We start from the raw sequence: 21295 nt of genomic DNA, 5'->3' as shown, positions 1-21295 counted from the left end.
GTGTAGACATATGCTAGTATGAAAAAAGAATAAGTCAAATTTTCAATGGAAAAAAAAAATTGAAAATAAACGGAGAATAGGAATTTAATTTTACTAATTTTTTTTTTTTTAAAAAAAGAAACCAAACAAGAAAATAAAGGAAGTAAGGGGCCAAGCTCATGAGTAAGTTGCAAGAACATAAGTTCCTCAAAGCCCACTAAAGCACTAAATTCAAAGGCTAAAGCCCACTAGCGCACTACATTCAAAGCCCATATCTTACTACCCGAGAACCTACTACAAATCGCACACATCAGAATTTTAGGGTTTTCTCCACACAGCAGACGATAAGAGTTCCAGAGACATCAGACCTTCGCCGCCGTCTCTTCCCTCTCTTCGTCGTCAGCTCATCCGAACCCATGGTATTTTCTCTTGTCCTCTGTTTGGTTCCCCAGAAACTGAAATGATAAGAGAAGAGATTTTTTTTTCTGCTTATTTCTCTGATCTATTTCTTTGGCTTTTTATTTTTCTATCGTAGATAATTTCAGAGAAGAACCGTCGCGAGATCTCCAAGTACCTCTTTCAAGGTACCCAATAAAGATTAGATTTTTGTTAATTTTTCTAATTAAAGTTGCTAATTTTTTTCCATTTTTTTTTTATTTTGTTGAATTTAATTTGATCAGAGGGAGTTTGCTATGCGAAGATTAGGTTTTAATTTTTTTTTTTTTTTTTTCAATTGAGCAGAGGGAGTTTGCTATGCAAAGAAGGACTATAACTTGGCGAAGCATCCCGATATCGATGTGCCGAACCTGCAGGTGATTAAGCTGATGCAGAGCTTTAAGTCGAAGGAGTATGTGAGAGAAACTTTTGCTTGGATGCATTACTACTGGTACCTTACCAATGACGGTATCGAGTTTTTGAGGAACTACCTCAATCTTCCTTCTGAGATTGTCCCTGCAACTTTGAAGAAGCAGGCCAAGCCGGCTGGCCGCCCAATGGGCCCCTCTGGTGACCGCCCACGGTAATCCATTCGTTTCCTATTCATTGTTGGTGATTGTGTCTGTTGATTTGTATATTGTTCGCATTTTAATTCTTAATGGTTATTTTAATTTATTGGGTTGTGTTGTTAGGTTGCTGATAAGTTGTTATATTCAAGTATTTTGTGTAGGAAGTTTGTTTGATTGATTGAATTTGATATCCTACGACTAAATCGTTTAGTTTGGAATTCTGCAAACAGCTGCAGAAGGGTTGCAATAGTTAATTAGTTCACAGAGAGTGCTGCAATTGATTGTTACTTAATTTGGCCATAATGGATTCTTGAAATGCTTATCAACTCGGTTGATCCTTGTTTTGCGTTTTAACTAACAGGCGAGTTAGCAGATATAATTTTGGTCATGTAAGTAGGAGTTGTTTTGTTCGATTAGCAATAGTTATTTTTATTCTGCCGATATATCTCGACATGGTTTTGAACTCTTTGTGTAGTTACTTGTTTAACTCCTATGATTTTTTGGAATAAAATTTGGGTTTGTTGATTATCTGTTCCAGTGGCCCATCTCGCTTTGATGGAGAGCGTAGATTCGGTGGTGACAGGGATGGGTACCGTGGAGGACCCCGTGCGCCTGGGGGTGACTTTGGCGATAAGGGTGGAGCTCCTGCTGATTACAGGCCTGCTTTTGGGGTAACTGTTTTTGTTGCCAAATAATTTGTCTCGTGTTTTACTGTTTACAAGGCTGTAGAGTAATTGCCTTTCAATGGCCACGGAGTTTGCTATTCTTGAAAGTTTTGAATTGTTTACTATCTACATTTTTTACTGATACCTCAATAAATTTACATTTAAACTGCCCATTTGTGTTTCGTGATAAGATGATTTACTCACTATAGGAATACAATCCATTTGCTTGCTTGAAATTTGACTCATCAAATTGGCTGCAATAGTTCTCGTTGTGAACTTTGAATTATTTCTTCAGTCATTGTTTAGTCATGGTGTAGAAATAGTCCCGGTTATCTTCCTTTCTTATTATATGCCATGGCTTGGTCGATATTGCTGAGTATGAAAACCTTTAAAACTTATCTTTGCTTATTGCTTCTGAATTGCAGGGTCCTGGTGGAAGGCCAGGCTTCGGTCGTGGAGCTGGTGGTTTCGGTGCAGGCCCGGCTAGCGGCTCTAACCTTTCTTAAGGGAGCTGTTTCTTGATCAGTGCTCGGTTTCCTGAGGCTGGATTTTGAGAACAAGATGACATTCTATATTCGGAGATCGTAGCAGTTTTTGTTAAATCGGTTACATTTGAAATAGTCGCGGGATTGTATTAGATGTTTACTTTGTTCTTCTCGGTCTTTGAATCTCACTCTGCAAAATTGTTTCTTTTGCTCACCTATCTATATAAATCTTGGATCAATTTCTCTATGAATGATTTATAATTATTTGCTTCAAACATGAGTTATAGATCAGAGTTTCCGAAGGTCTGTGAAGTCCTTGGTTTATACACCAGTAGAGTTTGGACCCCAAATGGTCGGAGCAGAACATACATTGATTAGTTGGTTTAGTGAGGGGAAGAGGATCCTCTCCTGAGCTCAGGATGGGATCCTTCTGACCAGTCCATCTGGACCGTTCAAATTTAATCTAACGGTTTTAAATAGACAGACTCTTTAAAAGTTATAATAATTGCAACCATTGGATTAAGTTTGAATGGCTCATATGGGTTAGTTAGGAGGATCCCATCCTGAGCTCAAGAGAGGATTTTGCTTGGAGAATATGGACTCGTTTGAAAGTGTTTTTAAAATTACTGAAAGCGTTTTAGGTAAAAGTGCTTTTAGGTTTTAAAAGCACTTAAAGTGCTTCCTGTAAAAAGCACGACTTATGTACTCTCAGGATTCACTTACATTCTTAGTAAGGTTTGTTCCAAAAGCAACTCTAATCAAAAGTGTTTTTAGTCATTTTTAAATGCACTTAACGAGCCCTATATTTTGTTACTTGATGAGTAAATTGTAACAATTATCTTTTAACTTTAACTCAGTAGGAGCAATGATCCATCAACATTAAATTCATGACCATTGATCTCTCAACTCATCAAAACGGGCAACTATAATCTCTTAACTAAAAATCTATTACTATTGGTCCCTCAACTTTAACCTAATTGGAGCAATGATCTCTCAATTTTAACTCAATTATCGCAATGGTCATTCCAACATAACACATTTTGACAAAATTCTAACGAAGTTGACGAAAATGACCATAGCTACACGTTTTGATGAGTTGAGGAACCTCAATTGTAGCAATGATCCTTCCAACATAACTTATTTTGACAAAATTCTAATGAAGTTGACAAAAAAGACCATAGCTACACATTTTAATGAGCTGAGGGACCAATGATAATAGATTTTTGGTTGAGAAACCATTGCTCCAATTTGATTAAAGTTGAAGGACAATAGTTACAATTTACTCTTCCTTGAGTGAACGAGCATTTTGATTGGTTGGTTAGGTTTAACAACATTCGGTCTTCAGTTGGTTGGAGACTTGGTTGGAGGTTTGCAGTAGACCTGATATTCGTGTCGTGTTTTTCGTGTTCGTGTCGTTTTTGTGTCATACCCGATATCTTAACGGGTCGTGTCGTGTAATACCAGTTAAAATAAACAGGTAAAATGACCTGACCCGAAATTGACCTGATAATATTAACAGGTAATATAACCCGACCTGTTACCCGTTAAGGAAAATATATTTTAAACCAATAAATAATCAAATGAAAAACATAATACTAAATAAGTATATACATACCATATTGTCACATCCAAAACATAAAAACGCATTTTTCTTTTAAGTATATTTTTACTTACCTAAAGTCTTTAATAGTTTTTTAATTAATGTGGAAGTGTAAAAAAATATATAAAAAATACATAAATGCTCATAATGACAAGCTTTACAACTTTTATGAAGAGTTTAACTTCGAAATTCGCCACTATAATCATATAAATCATAGATCAAAATTTAACCGTTGATTGTTGTTTACATTTATGCTTCATTGTTCTCATCTAATTTTGTTTTTTGAAAACTTGATCAATTAGAGGATGCAGGAAGATGAACGGTTTGAATCATTGATATTATATTTAGAGTTTTACGGTTAGTGAAAATATTACTTGATGTTTATAAAGTTTCTACAAACTATAAAACATCGACTCATATTTCAGTTAACCGTAAATATCGAAACGTGATATCAAAGATCTGAACCGTTCATCTTCTTACATCTGCCAGATGATCATGTTTTCAAAAAAGAAAATTTAAAAAATGAAATTTAGTAAGAAGAATAAAGCGTAAATGGTAATCGACGGTTAAATATAAATTTAAGGTTTATGAATTATAGTGTTGGATTTCGAAGCGGACCCTTTCATGAAAGTTGTAAAGCTTGTCACTATGAGTGATTGTATATTTGTTTTTGCATTTTTAACACTTCTACAATAATTATTATTAATTTATTAATTTTGCCCTCAAATAAAAAACATTATTCACAAAGGTTTGGAGGATTTTAAAAATTTAAACGATAATGCAAGTGTAACCATTATCTACTCGTGGAGGAATAATGATGAATCGCGAGTGTTTATATATTCTTTCACATTTTTCATATGTGTATATATGTCTTCTTAGTTCTTGCCTATACAAATACTATATTAGTTTATTTTAATTTTTAACAACATATTAAGTAAAATTTATCCTAGTAACGATAATAAGGAACTCTTATAATAAAAATAAATAATGACAAAAACTTTTTTTTTTAACTTATATAGAATAATAATACAAAACTATATATTTAATATAGAATATATTGTATATATTAATATGGCTATTGTATTTTATAATAAATTTTTTAGTAATTAAACTAAAATTATCAAAATAAATTTTTTCTTAATAGGTCGAAATGGGTTACCTACGTGTTACCCACATGTATACCCGTTAAGAACACCCGATAAGTTATCGTGTTGACCCGAAACCCGTTATTTTCGTGTCGTTTTCATGTCGTGTCATCGTGCCGTGTCAGAAACTGCTGGATCTAGTTTACAGTTCGATTTACACAGAAAAGCAACAGGAAAGACTCCTACTCAAGAAAAAGAAAGATCATTAACATTTAAACAGAAAGTTACCAACATTAAACAGATCCTAAAAAGATCTTAAGACGTGCTCTACAAGAAACATGAATAAAAACACACGAGTAACATTCGATATCGACACGTAGGCTTCAGATTATTAATGAAAGCTCAGTCGATTTCCTCCATCTGACTCTCCTCAATCTTATTCTCCTCTGCCGGAGGCACGTCGATGTCATTGACTAGCTCGGTGTCATCCTAGTCGATGCTCAGACCCAATTTCAGCATCCTGTGAATTCTCCCGGCAAAGCTGTTGGGATCATCAAGGCTGAAACCAGAAGTCAGAAGAGCAGTGTCATAAAACAGCAGCACAATTCCATCACTGACTTGTTATTCTTATCAGTGTCAACCCTCTTCCTTAGCTCCTCCACTATGCCTTGGTCAAGGTTAATCTCCATAATCTTCTTGCTGGACATGTAACCGCTCATGGTGTTGTCCCTCGAAGCCTTAGCCTTCATGATCTTCTCCATGTTGGTTGTCCACCTGTATTCTCCGGTCAACAAGCGGCAAGGCGAGTCCACAATTCTATTAGACACCACCACCTTCTCAACTCTCTCCCTAAGAATGTCCTTGATCGTCTTGCACAGGTTCTCGAACGACTGTTTCTTCTCCTCATTTTTCTGCTTCTCTTCCTCTGATTCGTCCTCGAGCTTAAGCCCTTCCTTGGTTGGTGACACGAGCTTTTTCCCATCGTACTCTTTCAATTGCCCAACAATATATTCGTCAATGGCATCAACCATAAAAATCACCTTATACCCTTTCCGCTTGAGCCTTTCCAAGAAGGGTGAGTTCTCCACTGCCTTCCTACTCTCACCGGTGATGTAGTAAATGTGATTTTGGCCTTCCTTCATCCTCGTAACATAATCCTTCAAGCTTGTCATCTCATCATCGCTCTTCGTGGAGTGGTACTTGAGCAAATTAGCCAACTTACGCCTGTTTTGGTTGTCCTCATGGATTCCCAACTTGATATTCTTAGAGAAAGCCTCGTAAAACTTCATATAATCTTCTTTATTCTTAGCAATCTCATTGAACAGCTCAATGCACTTCTTGACCAGATTCTTCCTAATAACCTTAATAATCTTGTTCTGCTGCAGCATTTCTCGAGAAATGTTAAGTGGCAAATCGTCAGAATCTACAACACCTTTCACAAATCCGAGGTGAGCTCCTCACAGTTGCCCATGATAAACACCTTCCTCACATAGAGCTTGATGTTGTTCACCTTCTTCCTCGTGTCGAAAAGATCAAATGGAGCTTATTTTGGAATAAATAGAATGTCTCGAGCTGCCATTCAACAGAAAAGTGCTTCCAAGCAAGAGGGTTCTCCCAATCATTAGTGAGACTCTTGTAGAAGGAACAATATTCCTCATTTGAAACCTCATCTGGCTTCCTCAGCCAAATCGGCTTCTGATTATTGATCAGCTCCCACTCATGCCTCACCTCCTTAACCTTCTTCTTGGCCTTCCCTTCTTTGTCCTTGTCCTCTGGCCCACCTCCTCAACTTTGCCCTCATCTTCCTTCTTCTCCACTCCCTCTCCATCTTCACCCTCATCATCACTAATCTCTTTCTCGACATTTTTTTCAGTCCATAAGTAAATAGGATAGCTTATGAACTCGGAGTGCTTATTCACAAGCTCCTTTAGCTTCCTCTCTTCCAAGAAATCCTACTGGTCTTCCTTAAGGAAGAAGGTGACTTTTGTCTTTTTACCGAAGGGCTCCCCCTTGACATCCTTTCTGATAGTGAAAGAGCCTCTAGCATGAGATTCCCAGAGTCATTGTGCTTTGTTGTGACAACGACCCTCTCAACCACCAAGTAAGTAGAGTAGAATCCTACACCAAACTGCCCAATCATGCTGACATATGCCCCTGCCTGCAATGCCTCCAAACTCCTTTGTCCCAGACTTTGCGATTGTCCATAAATTGTTCACCAAATCTATCACAAATTAAGCCGAAGGAAAAAAAAAACCCATCAATCATTTCAAAATAAATTATTTAGTCTCCCATATTTTTGTAGAATTGTAAGTAATGAGCTGATTAAAATAAGAAGCCTTTAATGTTAATTGTGTATGCACTTAGTCTTATAGAATGACAAGTGTGAGGCTCCATTATGTAAGGCTAAAATAGCTATGTGTAGTGATCCTAAAAGTTAGCTAGATGTGTGGCTGAGATCAAATATGATTTGTGTGGATCCAGCTAAGGCAAAAACGGTTGTGAAGTGCACATGTGCGTGCTCATTCTTCCATTAAATGAAATATATCCTCTTTGCCATTTTTGCAATAGAGAAGAAGAACATTCGTTCCTTTTGCATCCCACAATCCTTTTCTTATCACCATCTTTGCATAACTCAAATAATTATTTCACACTAACATGGTATCATAGCCAGGTTTTATCAATTGAATCTGGGCGTGAATCTGTGAAGCCACTGAGTTAACTCGAAGCTTTGTGAAGGTCGCCGAAATTCAACAATTATCTGAGAAGAGAAGTCAACATTCAAGCCAAAGATGTCTGGATCTAGAAGCTTGGAAGTGAGAACTCCAATCTTCTTCGGTGAGAACTATGAGTTCTGGAGAATTAAGATGGTAATGGTTTTCAAATCTCTTGGGTTATGGAACCTGGTAGAAAAGGGGATTACAACCCCCGACTCGAAGAAGAAAAAGGAAGCTGAAGGGTTATCGGAAGATGCAGTTGATGAAGAAATGACTACTGTGTTCATGAGGGATGCGAAGGCTCTAGGAATCATACAAAATGCAGTCTTTGACCAGATCTTTCCTCGGATTGCCAATGCTGATTCAGCTAAGATTGCATGGGATCTGTTGTATAGAGAATACCACGGTGATGATCAGGTTAGATCGGTAAAACTTCAAAATCTTAGACGAGAATTTGAATATGCTAGGATGCGAGATGATGAATCTTTATCTGGTTATCTTACAAGGTTGAATGATTTAATTAATCAGATGAAAACATTTGGTGTATCTCTTTCTAATGAGAGACTTGTGCAAAAGGTTCTGATTAGTTTAAGTAAACCATATGATCCTATCTGTTTGGTTATAGAAAATACAAAATGCTTGGAGACTATAGACTTGCAGGAGGTAATTGCAATCTTAAAGAGCCAAGAACAACGGTGTGATCTGCATACTGTTGATACTACTAGAAAGGCATTTACATATCTCTCAATGAGTCCAAAGGGACAGAATATAAGTGGAGCTCAATCTGGTCCATCTCAGTTTCAGAAGAATTGGAATTCTAAGGGCAAGAAATGGGATTCAAAACCCAAGTTTCAATAGAAATTTCATGCTAGTCCTACATAAAATGCACAGTTAATGGGTTCGACAGTTACAAAACCACAGTGCAGGGTATGCTCTAAGTTTCACTTTGGTGAGTGTAGATATAAGGGGAAGCCTAAATGCTATAACCGTGAAAAGTTTGGACACTGGTCTCGAGAGTGTACTACAGGCAAATCAGTGCTAATCAAATAGAGGTGACAAAGAACTTGTTCTATGCAAATAGTATTATTTCTGGATCAGTTGTCAATGGTGAATGGTCTATTGACAGTGGTTGTAGTAACCACAAGATTGGAAATGAGAAGTTATTGGTTGATATAAGGACAAATGTGGTAGGCAAAGTACAAATGCCAACTGGTGAGCTTATGAATGTAGCTGGAATGGGAACTCTAATAATTGATACTAGTAAGGGCAGAAAATACATCAAGGAGGTAATGTATCTACCTGGAATGAAGGAGAACTTACTGAGTGTGGGACAGATGGATGAGGTATTATTTGCTGTTTGGAGGTAAAATGTGCAGCATTTTTTATAGTCCTTCACTAGAATGTCTTGTAATTAAAGTAGAGATGAAGAGGAATAGATGTTATCCTTTAGCATTATTACCTGATGATCATATAGCCTTGAAAACAGTTTGTCTCACTCTACTTGGACCTGGCACAAAAGGCTAGGCCATCTGCATTAAGGGGGTTAAAACAACTCAAAGAGAAAGAAATGGTGCATGGACTTCCATACTTAGAAGAAGTTAATGAAGTGTGTGAAGGCTGTCAGCTTGGAAAACAACATAGAGAGTGGTTCCCAAAGACTCAGGCACGGAGAGCAAGCAATCCGCTAGAGTTGATTCATGTGGATTTATGTGGACCTATGCAAAATGAGTCCATAGCTGGTAATAAATATGTCATACTTCTTATAGATGACTGCACAAGAATGATGTGGGTTTATTTTCTCAGATACAAGTCATATGCATTGAATTGTTTTAGAAAGTTCAAATCCATGGTAGAGCTATATAGTGGTTTCAAAGTAAAGTGTCTAAGAAGTGACAAAGGGGGTGAATTCACATCTTGTGAGTTTAACAAGCTATGTGAAGATGAGGGTATTCAAAGACAACTCTCTATGGCCTATACTCCACAACAGAATGGAGTTGTAGAAAGAAAGAACAGAACGGTAGTTGAAATGGCAAAAGGTATGCTCCATGATAAAGGGTTACCTTACTATTTGTGGGCAGAATCTGTACACACAACTATCCTACAAAAGCTGTCTACATACTGAACATGTGTCCTACAAAAGCTCTCAGAGATATAACTCATTTTGAAGCATTCAGTGGTCGAAAACCAGGGATTGCACATCTCAAAATCTTTGGTTGTTTGTGCTATGTACACATATCAAGTGAGTTGAGACATAAACTAGATGCAAAGAGTGTCAAGGGCATATTTGTGGGTTATGCCACTTGTGAAAATGGGTACAGAGTGTATGATCCTTTTACTAAGAAACTTATACTCTCGAGAGATGTTGTGTTTGATGAAAATGCAGCTTGGGAGTGGAAGAAGGTCTTTGAGAATTATGTAACTGTGCTTAATCATGATGAGCTATCTGAGATGCCTAAGAGTAAATCACTTTGGAGCAACGCTTGAAGGTCAGGACCATACTCAATCACCAAGTTTGTTATCTTCTCATGAATTAGCAAGTGATATAAGTAGCAGTATGAGAAAGTCTCAAGCCTTTAATCACACTCCATTGAGGTGGAATAACCTGGATGATGTTCTAGCTCAATGCAATCTCTGCATTATGGAACCTGAAAAGTTTGATGAGGTAGCTAAGGATGAATCATGGATGATATCTATGAAAGATGAATTGCAAATGATTGAAAAGAATGCAACATAGGAGATAGTGGACAGACCAACTGATAAACCTATAATTTGGGTTAAATGGGTGTTCAAGACCAAGCTTAACCTTGATGGATTAGTGCAGAAGAATAAAGCAAGGCTGGTAACTAAGGGATATGCTCAGAAACCAGGTGTTGACTATAATGAGACTTTTGCACCTGTGGCTAGACTCGATACAATTCGAATATTAGTTGCATTGGCAGCACAGAAGAATTGAAAACTATACCTACTTGATGTCAAGTCTGCTTTTCTGAATGGAGTACTCGAAGATGAGGTTTATGTAGAACAACCAGAAGGTTTTGTGATCAAGGGGAGTGAAGACAAAGTGTACAAGCTTCATAAAGCTTTGTATGGCTTAAAACAGGCACCAAGGGCCTAGTATAGTGAAATTGACTCTTACTTTGCTCAATGTGGATTTGAAAAGAGTCAAAGTGAGGCCACTCTATATACTAAAACCAGAGGAGAAACAGAAATTCTGATTGTGTCCCTATATGTAGATGATATTGTGTACATGGGTAATAGTCAACCAATGTTGGAGGAATTCAAGAGAAACATGATGACAAAGTATGAAATGACAGATTTAGGGCACTTGCATCATTTTCTGGGAATATGAGTCATCCAAACACACACAAGTATTTTTATTCATCAAAGAAAGTATGTTATATCTTTGTTGAACAAATTTGGCTTGAGTGAGTGTAAATTTGTTGCTACACCTTTAGTTACAACTGAGAAGCTTAGTAAAGATGATGGCAGTGGTTCAACAAATGAAGAACAATATAGGAAGATCGTGGGAAGCTTATTATATCTCACTGCTGCAAGGCCGGATATAATGTATGCAGTAAGCTTATTAGCAAGATTTATGCACTGCCCCACCAACAAACACTATGGAACTACCAAAAGAGTTCTCAGGTATATCATAGGAACACTTGACTATGGTTTGGAATATGTGAAGGGAAGAAATGCAATTCTAATTGGTTACTGTGATAGTGACTAGGGTGGCTCAGTTGATGATAGTAAAAGCACCACAGGGAATGCTTTCTCTTTTGGTAGTGGGATTTTCTCTTGGGCTTCAATCAAACAGAACTGTGTAGCACTCTCTACTGCTGAAGCAGTGCTGAAGCATAATATATTAGTGCATCAGAGGCAACTGCATAAGCAATTTGGCTCAGATTTGTGTTAAAGGACTTTGGTGAATTCCAAGCTGAGGCTACTCCACTTTAGTGTGATAATATTGCTGCAATTGCCATCACAAAGAACCCTGTGTTTCATAAAAAAACCAAGCATATTGATCGAAGATATCATTTCATCAAGAATGCTATACAGGAAGGAATCATTGACCTTGTTTATTGTCCTACAAATGAGCAACTAGCAGATATCTTCACAAAGTCATTGGCTAAGGATCAGTTCTGCCATCTCAGGGATAAACTTGGAGTGAAATCAGCTTAAAACTTAAAGGGGAGTGTAGAATTGTAAGTAATGAGCTGATTAGTAAATAAGAAGCCTTTAATGTTAATTGTGTATGCACTTAGTCTTATAGAATGACAAGTGTGAGGCTCCATTATGTAAGGCTAAAATAGCCATGTGTAGTGATCCTAAAAGTTAGCTAGATGTGTGGCTGAGATCAAATGTGATGTGTATGGATCCAGCTAAGGCAAAAACGGTTGTGAAGTGCACATGTGCATGCTCATTCTTCCATTAAGTGAAATATATCCACTCTGCCATTTTTGCAGTAGAGAAGAAGAACATTCATTCCTTTAGCATCCCACAATCCTTTTCTTATCACCATCTTTGCATAACTCAAATAATTATTTCACACTAACAATTTTATTGTTCAAAGTTACATAAATACAGACACGTCATTAAATTCAAGGGCGGAGCTAGAAAAGTTTATAGTAATGGACTAATTTTCTTTTTCTGTTCAAGGTAGGCTAATTTAAGGAAAAATAAACTCTGCTAGTTTCAAATTAGACAACTTTGGCTAATAAATTAAATATATATGAAGCTCGTAACCTTTAGCTAAAATCGAACTTAAGACATCTCACTTACAAATGATGAAGAATAACCACCAGACTGTAGTACCAAGTGACAGCATGCACACATCATTAAGTACATATTTTGGATGTGTAGTATAACTACAGCGCATATACTGACACGTCATTTGGTAAATCAATTTGGCGACTCTGCTAATGTTTGATTGATTAGAATATGTGTAATATATATTTGTACCTGATTTGGTCATGCCAACACCAGTGTCGATGATGGAGAGGGTCCTGTTGGCCTTGTCAGGGACAATTCGAATGACGAACTCCGGCTGAGAATCGAGCTTGCGGGGATCTTGTCCAGAGCATCCGAGGCATTGCTAATGAGCTCGCGGAGGAAGATCTCCTTGTTGCTGTCAAACGTGTTGATGACCAGACTCAGCAGCTGGTTGATCTCTGCATGGAAAGCAAAGGTCTCAGTATCTTCCATTGCAACTTCTTCAGCCTTGAAATATTACAAGCGCACACAAGAGTTAATGTCAAACTTGCAGTTCTTTTCTCTCTTCTGCGTTGGAAACTTAGGGTTATAAATATTTGTAGGTTTAGGGTTTGAGGAGATTCTGGTGCCTTGTTTACCAACCCGAAAAGTTCCAGAAGGGGTTTGAAAGTACCGAGTCGGCTGTGCATGAATCAAGTGGATCAATTTTGGTGACACTTGCTGGGGGGCTTATTTTGCTACACCTGTGTTATGCTGCTGTACGTGGCATTCTGAAGCTTAATGCATGAATTATGTACGACACAGTATACATAAGCACTACAACTAGGTTAAATTACACTTTACCCTTTTAAGTTTATTTGATATTACAATCTTGGTTAAGTACACTTTATCCTCTTAAGTTTGGGTGACATTACAATCTTATACCTAATCTTTTACACATTGTTATATGCAAACTTACGAATTCATTGCATCCGTACATCCGTTACATATTTTGTCAAAAAGTATTGTTATCCACACAACTATTTTTGCTTCTCACGCATCATTTTCATTGAAGTTGTCGGTTTCAGGTATTGAGGGACTGAAAAATACACTTCAAACTGATTATATTCTTAAGGTATTCTAATTATCTACGAAGTGTGTTTCAATTGTTGTAAGTTGCTGACTTGGTTCTAATACACACACGTTTCTTTTAAAAGTTTACATCTTTTTAAATTCTTTAAACATGTCTGGACTATATATATACTCTTTACGTTTTTCTGTTTATCAAGAAAAAATCCATTGACTATGAATGATTTTGGCTTACTGTAATAGTTGTGTACATGAAGAAGCATTTCGATTTTGGTTTATTTTTTTTGCTTCTGTTTTCTTTGTCATGTATTCTGCATGTTCAATTCAATCAATTCAATCAATCTCATTAATATGTGATATTGTATTTTGATTACTACGTAATTTTATTTTATCTTAGGCTCACAAAGCAAACCAATTACTGTCTCTCTGTCTATTTCGCTCTGTGCGACGGTCTGTTATTGTGGATGCAAATTTTCTCCTCCTCGATCTTGGACGATTTTGCACCTACAAAACAACTAGCACCTTAGGTTAAGGCCAAAAGCTTCACGCGCCCACGATGAATGGGGGGGGGGGTTTGGCCGAAGAACCTCCGATGCCAAAGTTATAATTTTAGAGAGAAATAGTGTTTAGAGTATTTGGGATTTTTTGTAAGAGAATTGGAATTAGTGTTTGGTGAAAATGGGAACCAATATATAGGAGAGGAAGGCTGTGGCCGGCCATTAGGCCAAGGATGAATTATTTTGGAAGGTTATGGAGATAATGGGCTAGTTATTTTGGGGAGTTATGGAAATAATTGGCTAGTTAATTAGCAAATAATAATAACCTAATTAACTAGCTATTTGAATGTCATAAAAAGGGAAAGAAAATGGTAGCAAAAAGCAAAAAATAAAAGGCATGGTCGGCCCTAGTGGGTAACTGGCCTTTGGTAAGTTTTTTGGTTATAATTTGGTGGTTTAATTGATAATTAAGGGATTGATTAGGTAATTAATCCCTTAATTAGTCAATTTTAGGAAATATGAAAGGAATGTATTATTTAGCTAATTTATTAGCTAAATAATGGAATATAGAACATATAGAATAAATTAGATTTTGGGAATTACCTTGTAGAAAGGATTTGATGAAATAGGTTTTAAATTATTACCTATTTTGGGCACTTTTGACTTGGTTGAAAGATGATTGCCCACTGCTCGCGCGTAGGAATCCCGGTATGCCTCAAGGGTATTTTTGTCCTCTTTTGTCCAAAAGTCCACATGTCGCCTAGTGAATATTTCTTGTTGTAGGAAACTTTGAATTGTTTCCCTTTTTTGGTGATGATTCTCTCTTTGAATAGGAAATTAGATCCTTCTAGGAAAAGGAAATAAATCCCTCTCAAAGTTTATTTAAGTCCACCTTAAGTGGATTTTTAAATCAACCTTTTTGAGAGAAACTTATTTCACCCTACAAGTGAGAGAAAGCTTAGAGGATATTTATTCCCCCTCCTCTAGCCATCTTCTACATCTTACCCATGCAAAGGATCGTCTTTTGTTGCTTGCTTCATCTTCTCGTTGCTTCTAGGTAAGAAAAAAATTACTTTTCTTGTCTTCTTGATTTTTTTGGATGCCTTGGGGTTTGTGAATGGCTCGACGGGGTGTTGAGGTTGCGTGAGAAGATAGCTTGGGAGACCATGGCATGGTTGCGTCGTGGATGGCTTCTTTGATTTGGGCGCAGGGGCGCGAATATGAAGAAGAATAAGCCAAGCCGTGAGGCTTGGCAGGTTAGCTGGGCCATGCGGCTTTAGGCCTTTCTAAATTTTTTTTTTTTTGAAAACCACTCTCTAACAAATCTTCCTTGTACTTTTGTAGAATTTTCAAGCATGTCTTCCTCGAGCCACAAGAATGATGATGGTGTGCCCCTGTTGTATTGTCAAGGCGGGTCTTTGAGCAAGGTTGGCTACTTCAAAGCTGCTCACCTCAAGATTAGCTCCAATAATTTGTTTAGAGATTTTCTTGAAGTGTATTGGCATGCCATTTCGTCGGGAGTGCGTGTGAGGCAAGTTAAGGATGGTAGCAGCCGCGAAGTGTGCATTGGAACTCGGAGAGCTATCAAGTTCCATCCTTACTATTTTGTGTTAGGGTTTACTTTCCCTATGCCGCGTTTCTTCCAAGAAGTGCTCTGCTCCATGAAATGTGCGCCTGCCCAATGTTCCCCGAATGTGGTCCGAGTGATGGTGGGGTTCCACAATTTGAACCAATTCTTTGACTTGGGACTAACCACCAACGAATTTTGGTATTTCTTTGACATAGGTTGCATTGATGGAGTTGGGCAACTGCGAACTCGTCATAAGCTTTTTGATAACTCGAGCAAAGGAGATCATGACTGGGCCAAAGAGACTTTGGAGATAAGTGGAGAGTGGAAGTCTAATTCTTCCCTCGAGCTGCGTGTACCAACGGTCTTCATATCTAGTAAGCAGGCTGCTTAGTCTTTTCGGCTGCTTTGCTATAGTGCCAAATTACTCTTCAATTTTCTGATTATCTTCCGTTGTTTTTTTTTTGTAGATTCGGAATTTGGCTCAACTCCTAGGGTTTCTCTGAACATGAAAAAAGTACATGTCGCTCTGGGTATCCCTTCTGAGTATCGTGAGTGGCGTTGGCTGCTTAGTCCTCTTCGTAGGGAAAAAGGTGGGCTGCCCTCAAAAGAAGAAATAAAACAGATCAAGGCAGACGCGATGGCTCGTCCTATCATTGTGATGGAGCCTACTATCAATGAAAGTGGGAAAAAGAAACATTCCTCGCCTGCTCAAGAGATGCCTGCTGAGAAGAAAACGAAGACTGCTCGTGGGGATTCTCCGGCTGTTCCCAAGATTGTGATTGACCTGACTTCCTCTAAGGGCGAGAAAGAACGAACTGCTACATTTGTGCCGGTAACGCCTATTGCTTCGAATGCTGCTAGCTCGATTGCTGAAAAAATTGCTCAGCGTAAAAGTTCATCCATGCCTCTGGTATCGAAGCTTGTGCCGAAGCGTCTGTCTGAGGCTAAGCTTGGCTTACCCTTGAAGAGGCTTGCTACTATGAAGAGTGATAAAGTTCCCCTGTATGCTAAAGTGGCGCAAAAAACTGCTTCTTCCGCTGCTGCAACCAACTCGTCTGCTGATAAGAATGAAGCTGCTCATTCAGGCAGGCTTGAAGAATCCGCCAAGGCCGCTTCTGGGGAAGCTGCTGAGATTTGTGCACTTTTGAAACCAGATCTTCTTGAAGACATGGATGTATGTGCCAAGTTTGTTGATGGCGTCAAAGAGATTGTTGGTCCGAGTCTTTTTGCAAAGCACACACCCAAGTATAGGAAGACTGCTCTGCTAGCCATGATGCAGAAAACAACAATTCTGGCAGCCGAGTCTATGTTCCTTGACCAAGAGGATACCAAGGCTGCTAAAGAGATGGCAAGAACCATGGCTGCCGAAGCTTACTCCTCGACTGAAAAAATCAAAAAATTGGAATCTGAGCTTGCTGCTTTGAAGGAATCTAATATTTCTGCCCCCATTTCTCTGCAGCTTGAGGTCGCTCGCCAGGAGATCATGGATTTGAAAACTAGGCTTGATGCGATCCAAATAAAGTATGAAAGTGCAGAGAAGGAAATCGAGCGTTACATACCTCAGATTCAAGATCTTGAGCGTTCCATTTCTGAATTTTGCTCTGCTGCTTATGCAAAGGATGAAGAATTGATTGATACTTACAACCAAGTGATCCTCTTCAAAAAGGTTATTGACGGGCTTGAGCATCAAGTGTCGGAACTTCAAGGTGTTTTGAAGACCAACGACAATCTGAAGAAGGAAATTGAGGAGTTGCAGCGGGTTCGTGCTTGCCTGCTTGAGGGGAATGAGCAGTTGAAGAGTGAGAATGATGGTTTCGAGGCTTCGCTTATTCAGAATCAAGCTGATTTCTACAAGTTGGGCTATGTAGATCATCTCTATGGGCGGCCGTCTGACTTTGAGTTTTCCGGTAAAGACTTCGAGACCTTCTCTATTTCTCTAGAAAACTTGCTCGCTTTTACTTTTGAGTTTTCTATTGGTGAAATAGTTGGAGGAGTTGATACCCAGGCTGGAGCAGTCGAGGGTAAAGAGTCGGAGGATGCCGCTGCTGAAAACACCAAGGTTGCTGAAGGTGTAACGACCGAGCAGTTGGGAGATGTCCAAGCTATTGAAGAGTAGTCTTCTAGGTAGCTTTTAGGATTTCCTTTTCTTTCCTTTGTTGATTTTGCTTGAACTCCTTCAGTATTTGCTTGCTGTTTATCAATTTTGCTATAAAATTTATTAAACTTGCTTCTTTTGCTTTTCCCATCTTCGTTTTTTTTTTTTCATACCCTAACCTTTAGACCTTATAGACCAGTGGCAGGCGTGCTACTTTTTTATAAGCAGACAAGCCCACATAGCCTACGCAGCAGTAGGTGTAGAACTTTTGCAAAGCTGTTAGCCATAGGGTTGGCAGCCGACTTACAAAAGCAAACGAATCCGTGTAATCACTTGGCTGTTTAACCTTGGCTCTTTCCAATTCCGTAGGTTGTGTAGCAAGTATCACAACACTTTAGGACTTGGTGTAGGTTGTTCAGCATTTGGCAGAGGTCAAGCTTATCGACTACGTAGCTTGTTTAACCTTTCACAAGAATGTGCGGTTGCATAAGTCTAGAGTGGTTCTACTGCTCGAATGGCAAGCCGTAGGCAGTCTTTTGGAAATCCGTAGGCTACCTTAGTGCACTTGGTAGCAGCTTTAGGTTTCCAGGGCAGTCGCCTGTTAGGTATGCTGCATGATATGCCCCCTCCATCTCTAGGGCCCGGTTCTCTGTGGATTAGGCTAATAGACCCATAATCCTTTAACTAGCTAAGCCTTGAAAAAGACCATTATGGCTATTTCTAGGAATCCCGGTGTAAGCCATCATGCACCTAGCTACACTAGGGCAGCCAGGCTCATCCATGTCTGGATATTCGGAGTGTTGAGTTTATTTTCCCGCCTTGGAGAGCACAGTTGGTCCCTTGGGGGGTGCAATTCCTGCAGTAAGTCCCTAAATGGTGGTGCAATCTTCTTTTGAAGTGCAAGAAAAGATAAGTTATGGTAGACATGCAATTGAGCCAAGTTACAAATTACTTCTGAATTCTTTATTGAAAAATGAATAAAATGAGCGAATAACTTGGTTGCAAAAAACTGCATGATGATTGGATAGTCCTTGGCTTACGAGGCGGTGCCCATTGAGCTGCTTGAGTCTTTAGGTCTTGATATAGTGGGAAGTTACACATGGTATTTCCTCAAATTGTAAGTGTTCCATTGCTCTTTATCATTCATGGTAGCAAGAGTGTAGCTACCCTTGCCGCCTACTTTGCTGATCTTATAAGGACCTTCCCAGATGGGATCCATTTTTTTTAGCCTTCTCTTTGGGCAGTGATGAAAGCCTTTCTTAGGACTAGATCTCCGGGTTGGAACTGCCGAATCTTGGCCCTTTTATTGTAACTGGAAATGAGCTGCTACTGGTAGGCTGCGATACGGGTGATAGTCTATTCGCGCTTTTCTTCTGCCAGATCTAAATTTGTGGCCATTTCTTTACTGTTCTGCTTAATGCTTGGCAATAGAGTGTTGATGCTTGGCACGATGATGTTGGGAGGAATGATTGCTTCTGAACCAAACGCCAAAAAGAAAGGAGTTTCACCGGTTATTCATCTTTTGGTGGTGCGATATGCCCATAAACATCCAAGGAGCTTATCTAGCCATTTTCCCTTTTTGTCAGTGAGGGATTTCTTGAGGCAGTCGAGATCGTCTTGTTGGATGTTTCGGCCTGCCCATTGCCTTGAGGATATCTTGGCATGGACGTGTGTTGTTTGATGCCGTATTTTTGGAAGAACTTTGTCAAATCTTTTCCCACAAATTGCGGGCTGTTGTTAATGACAATGGACTGAGGGATGCCAAATCGGCAAATGATGTTCCTCCATATGAAGCGCTCTATGTCCGTCTAAGTCGTGGTCGTCATAGGTTCTGCTTCTACCCATTTGGTGAAGTAGTCGGTTGCCACGATCATCATGCATCTGCCCCCCGTAGCAGTCGGCATAGGCCCTACCAAGTCGATTGCCCATTGCATGAATGGCCAAGGACTCATTTACGGGTGTAGCTCACTGGCGGGTAGTGCTGGTACTGGTTTGTAACGTTGGCAGCGGTCGCACTTTTGTACTAACTCCTTAGCATTTTGGTGCATGGTAGGCCAATAATAGCCTGCGTTAAGAGCCTTTTAGGCTAAGGATCGGCCTCTAGAGTGATTTCCATAAACGCCTTCGTGGATTGAGCTTAGAACCTTCAAGTCATCGGGAAGTGCTAGGCAGTAGAGATGTGGTCCGGTGTAGGACCTTCGGACGAGAATGCCATTCCACATATAGTAGCGTGCCGACTTGATTTGGAACTTCCTTGACTCCAATCTTTCGGTGGGTAATATGCCGTTGACCAAGTAGTCTATAATTGAACTTTGCCAGGTGGGAGTTACACTAACCTGTAACACTTTGGCTATCGGCTCCATCTCTATGCTTGGCTTGTCAAGATATTCCACCGGAATGAAGCGTTTAAATTGGTGGTCAAGGGTGGAGCCTAAACCAGTTAGTGCATCTGCATGGGCATTGTCTGCCCGTGGAACTTAAGTAAGAGTGTAAGTCTGAAATGCCTCAAGTTGCTGGCGTACTTTCTCTAGGTATTGTGCCATCCTTGGGTGTTTTGCCGTGTATTCCCCAGTAGCCTGGCTAGTGATTAGTTGGGAATCAGAATGAATTGCGAGTTTCTTCACCGCCAAGTCTTTTACCATTCGGAGGCCTACTAGTAGAGCCTCGTACTCTGCTTCGTTATTGGATGCTTTGAAGCCTAGAGTGATCGCCTGCTCAAGCATTGAGCCATCTGGAGTAACAAGGACTACACCTGCTCCCGAGCCTTTATAGTTGGATGCTCCATCGACATGAAAATTCCAGAAATCTTTATTAGATGGAGCAAGTGTGGCTAAGGTACTCTCGGCTGCTTCTGGGGCGTTGTTGGGCCGGTCTGTTGCATTGCCTAGGCTAGGCGTGAATTCCGCTATGAAGTCTACCAAGGCTTGGGCCTTTATCGCTATGCGAGGTCGGAAAACTAAATCATATTGGCCAAGTTCCAATGCCCATTTCATCACTCGTTGAGAAGCGTCTGGACCATGTAATATCGATCGTAAGGGATACTGAGTCATGACAATGACATGAGCTTGAAAGTATGGTCTGAGCTTCCGGGCCGCAACAACTAATGCCAAAATTAATTTTTCAATCTTCGGATATCTTGTTTCCGCATTGAGAAGAGCTTTAGAAGTTTAGAATACCGACAGTTGGGCCCTCAGCTCTTCTCGTATGAGGGCAGAGCTCACTGCTACTTCGGAAACTGCCAAATAAATGTATAAATCCTCCGCTGCTTCCAGCTTGGATAGTAAGGGAGGTGATGTGAGATAATTCTTCAAGTCTTGGAAAGCTTTTTCGCATTCTTCATCCCATTTATCTCTTTGTGCCCTCTTGATAGCTTTGAAGAAAAACTTGTATCGATCGGTGGATCGTGAGAGGAAGCGGTTGGGAGCAGCTGTTCGTTCGGTCAAGCTTTGGATCTCCTTCAAGGTAGTTGGAGACTTCATCTCTAGGATTGCTCGTATTTGCTTGGGATGTGCTTCAATTCCTCGTTGGGTTACTAAGTACCCTAGGAATCAACCTGAAGATACTCCAAACATGCATTTGGTAGGGTTGAGCTTCATCTTGTACTTTCTAAGGATATTGAAAGTTTCTGCTAAATTACGAATATGATTTGATCGCTGCTTTCCCTTTACCATGATGTCGTCGACATAAACCTCCATGGTTACCCCAATTTGTTTTTTGAACATCATATATGGTAAGTGGCCCCTGCGTTTTTTAGGCCAAAGGGCATGACCTTGTAATAGTAGGTGCCCCACTCTATCACAAAAGCGGTATTCTCCTTGTC

At 39.4% G+C, this 21295-nt stretch overlaps 1 protein-coding gene and 1 pseudogene across 1 annotated transcript; one reads left to right on the top strand and one right to left on the bottom strand.

The window, feature by feature from the left end:
• The first annotated feature begins 228 nt into the window (after positions 1–228).
• Positions 229–2380, top strand: LOC126599994 (40S ribosomal protein S10-1-like). The gene is made up of 5 exons (XM_050266488.1): positions 229–398; positions 515–563; positions 721–997; positions 1522–1654; positions 2074–2380. Exons 1-5 carry the CDS (start codon positions 396–398, stop codon positions 2152–2154), a joined length of 543 nt encoding a protein of 180 aa, XP_050122445.1. The 5' UTR covers positions 229–395; the 3' UTR covers positions 2155–2380.
• Positions 2381–5220: 2840 nt separating this feature from the next.
• Positions 5221–12740, bottom strand: LOC126600478 (heat shock protein 90-1-like; annotated as a pseudogene).
• Positions 12741–21295: the final 8555 nt, after the last annotated feature.

The sequence above is a fragment of the Malus sylvestris genome, chromosome 14, assembly GCF_916048215.2.
Source record: "Malus sylvestris chromosome 14, drMalSylv7.2, whole genome shotgun sequence".
Taxonomy (NCBI): Eukaryota; Viridiplantae; Streptophyta; class Magnoliopsida; order Rosales; family Rosaceae; genus Malus; species Malus sylvestris.
The sequence above is the reverse complement of the archived record's forward strand: the minus strand, read 5'-3'. Positions and strand labels throughout refer to the sequence as shown.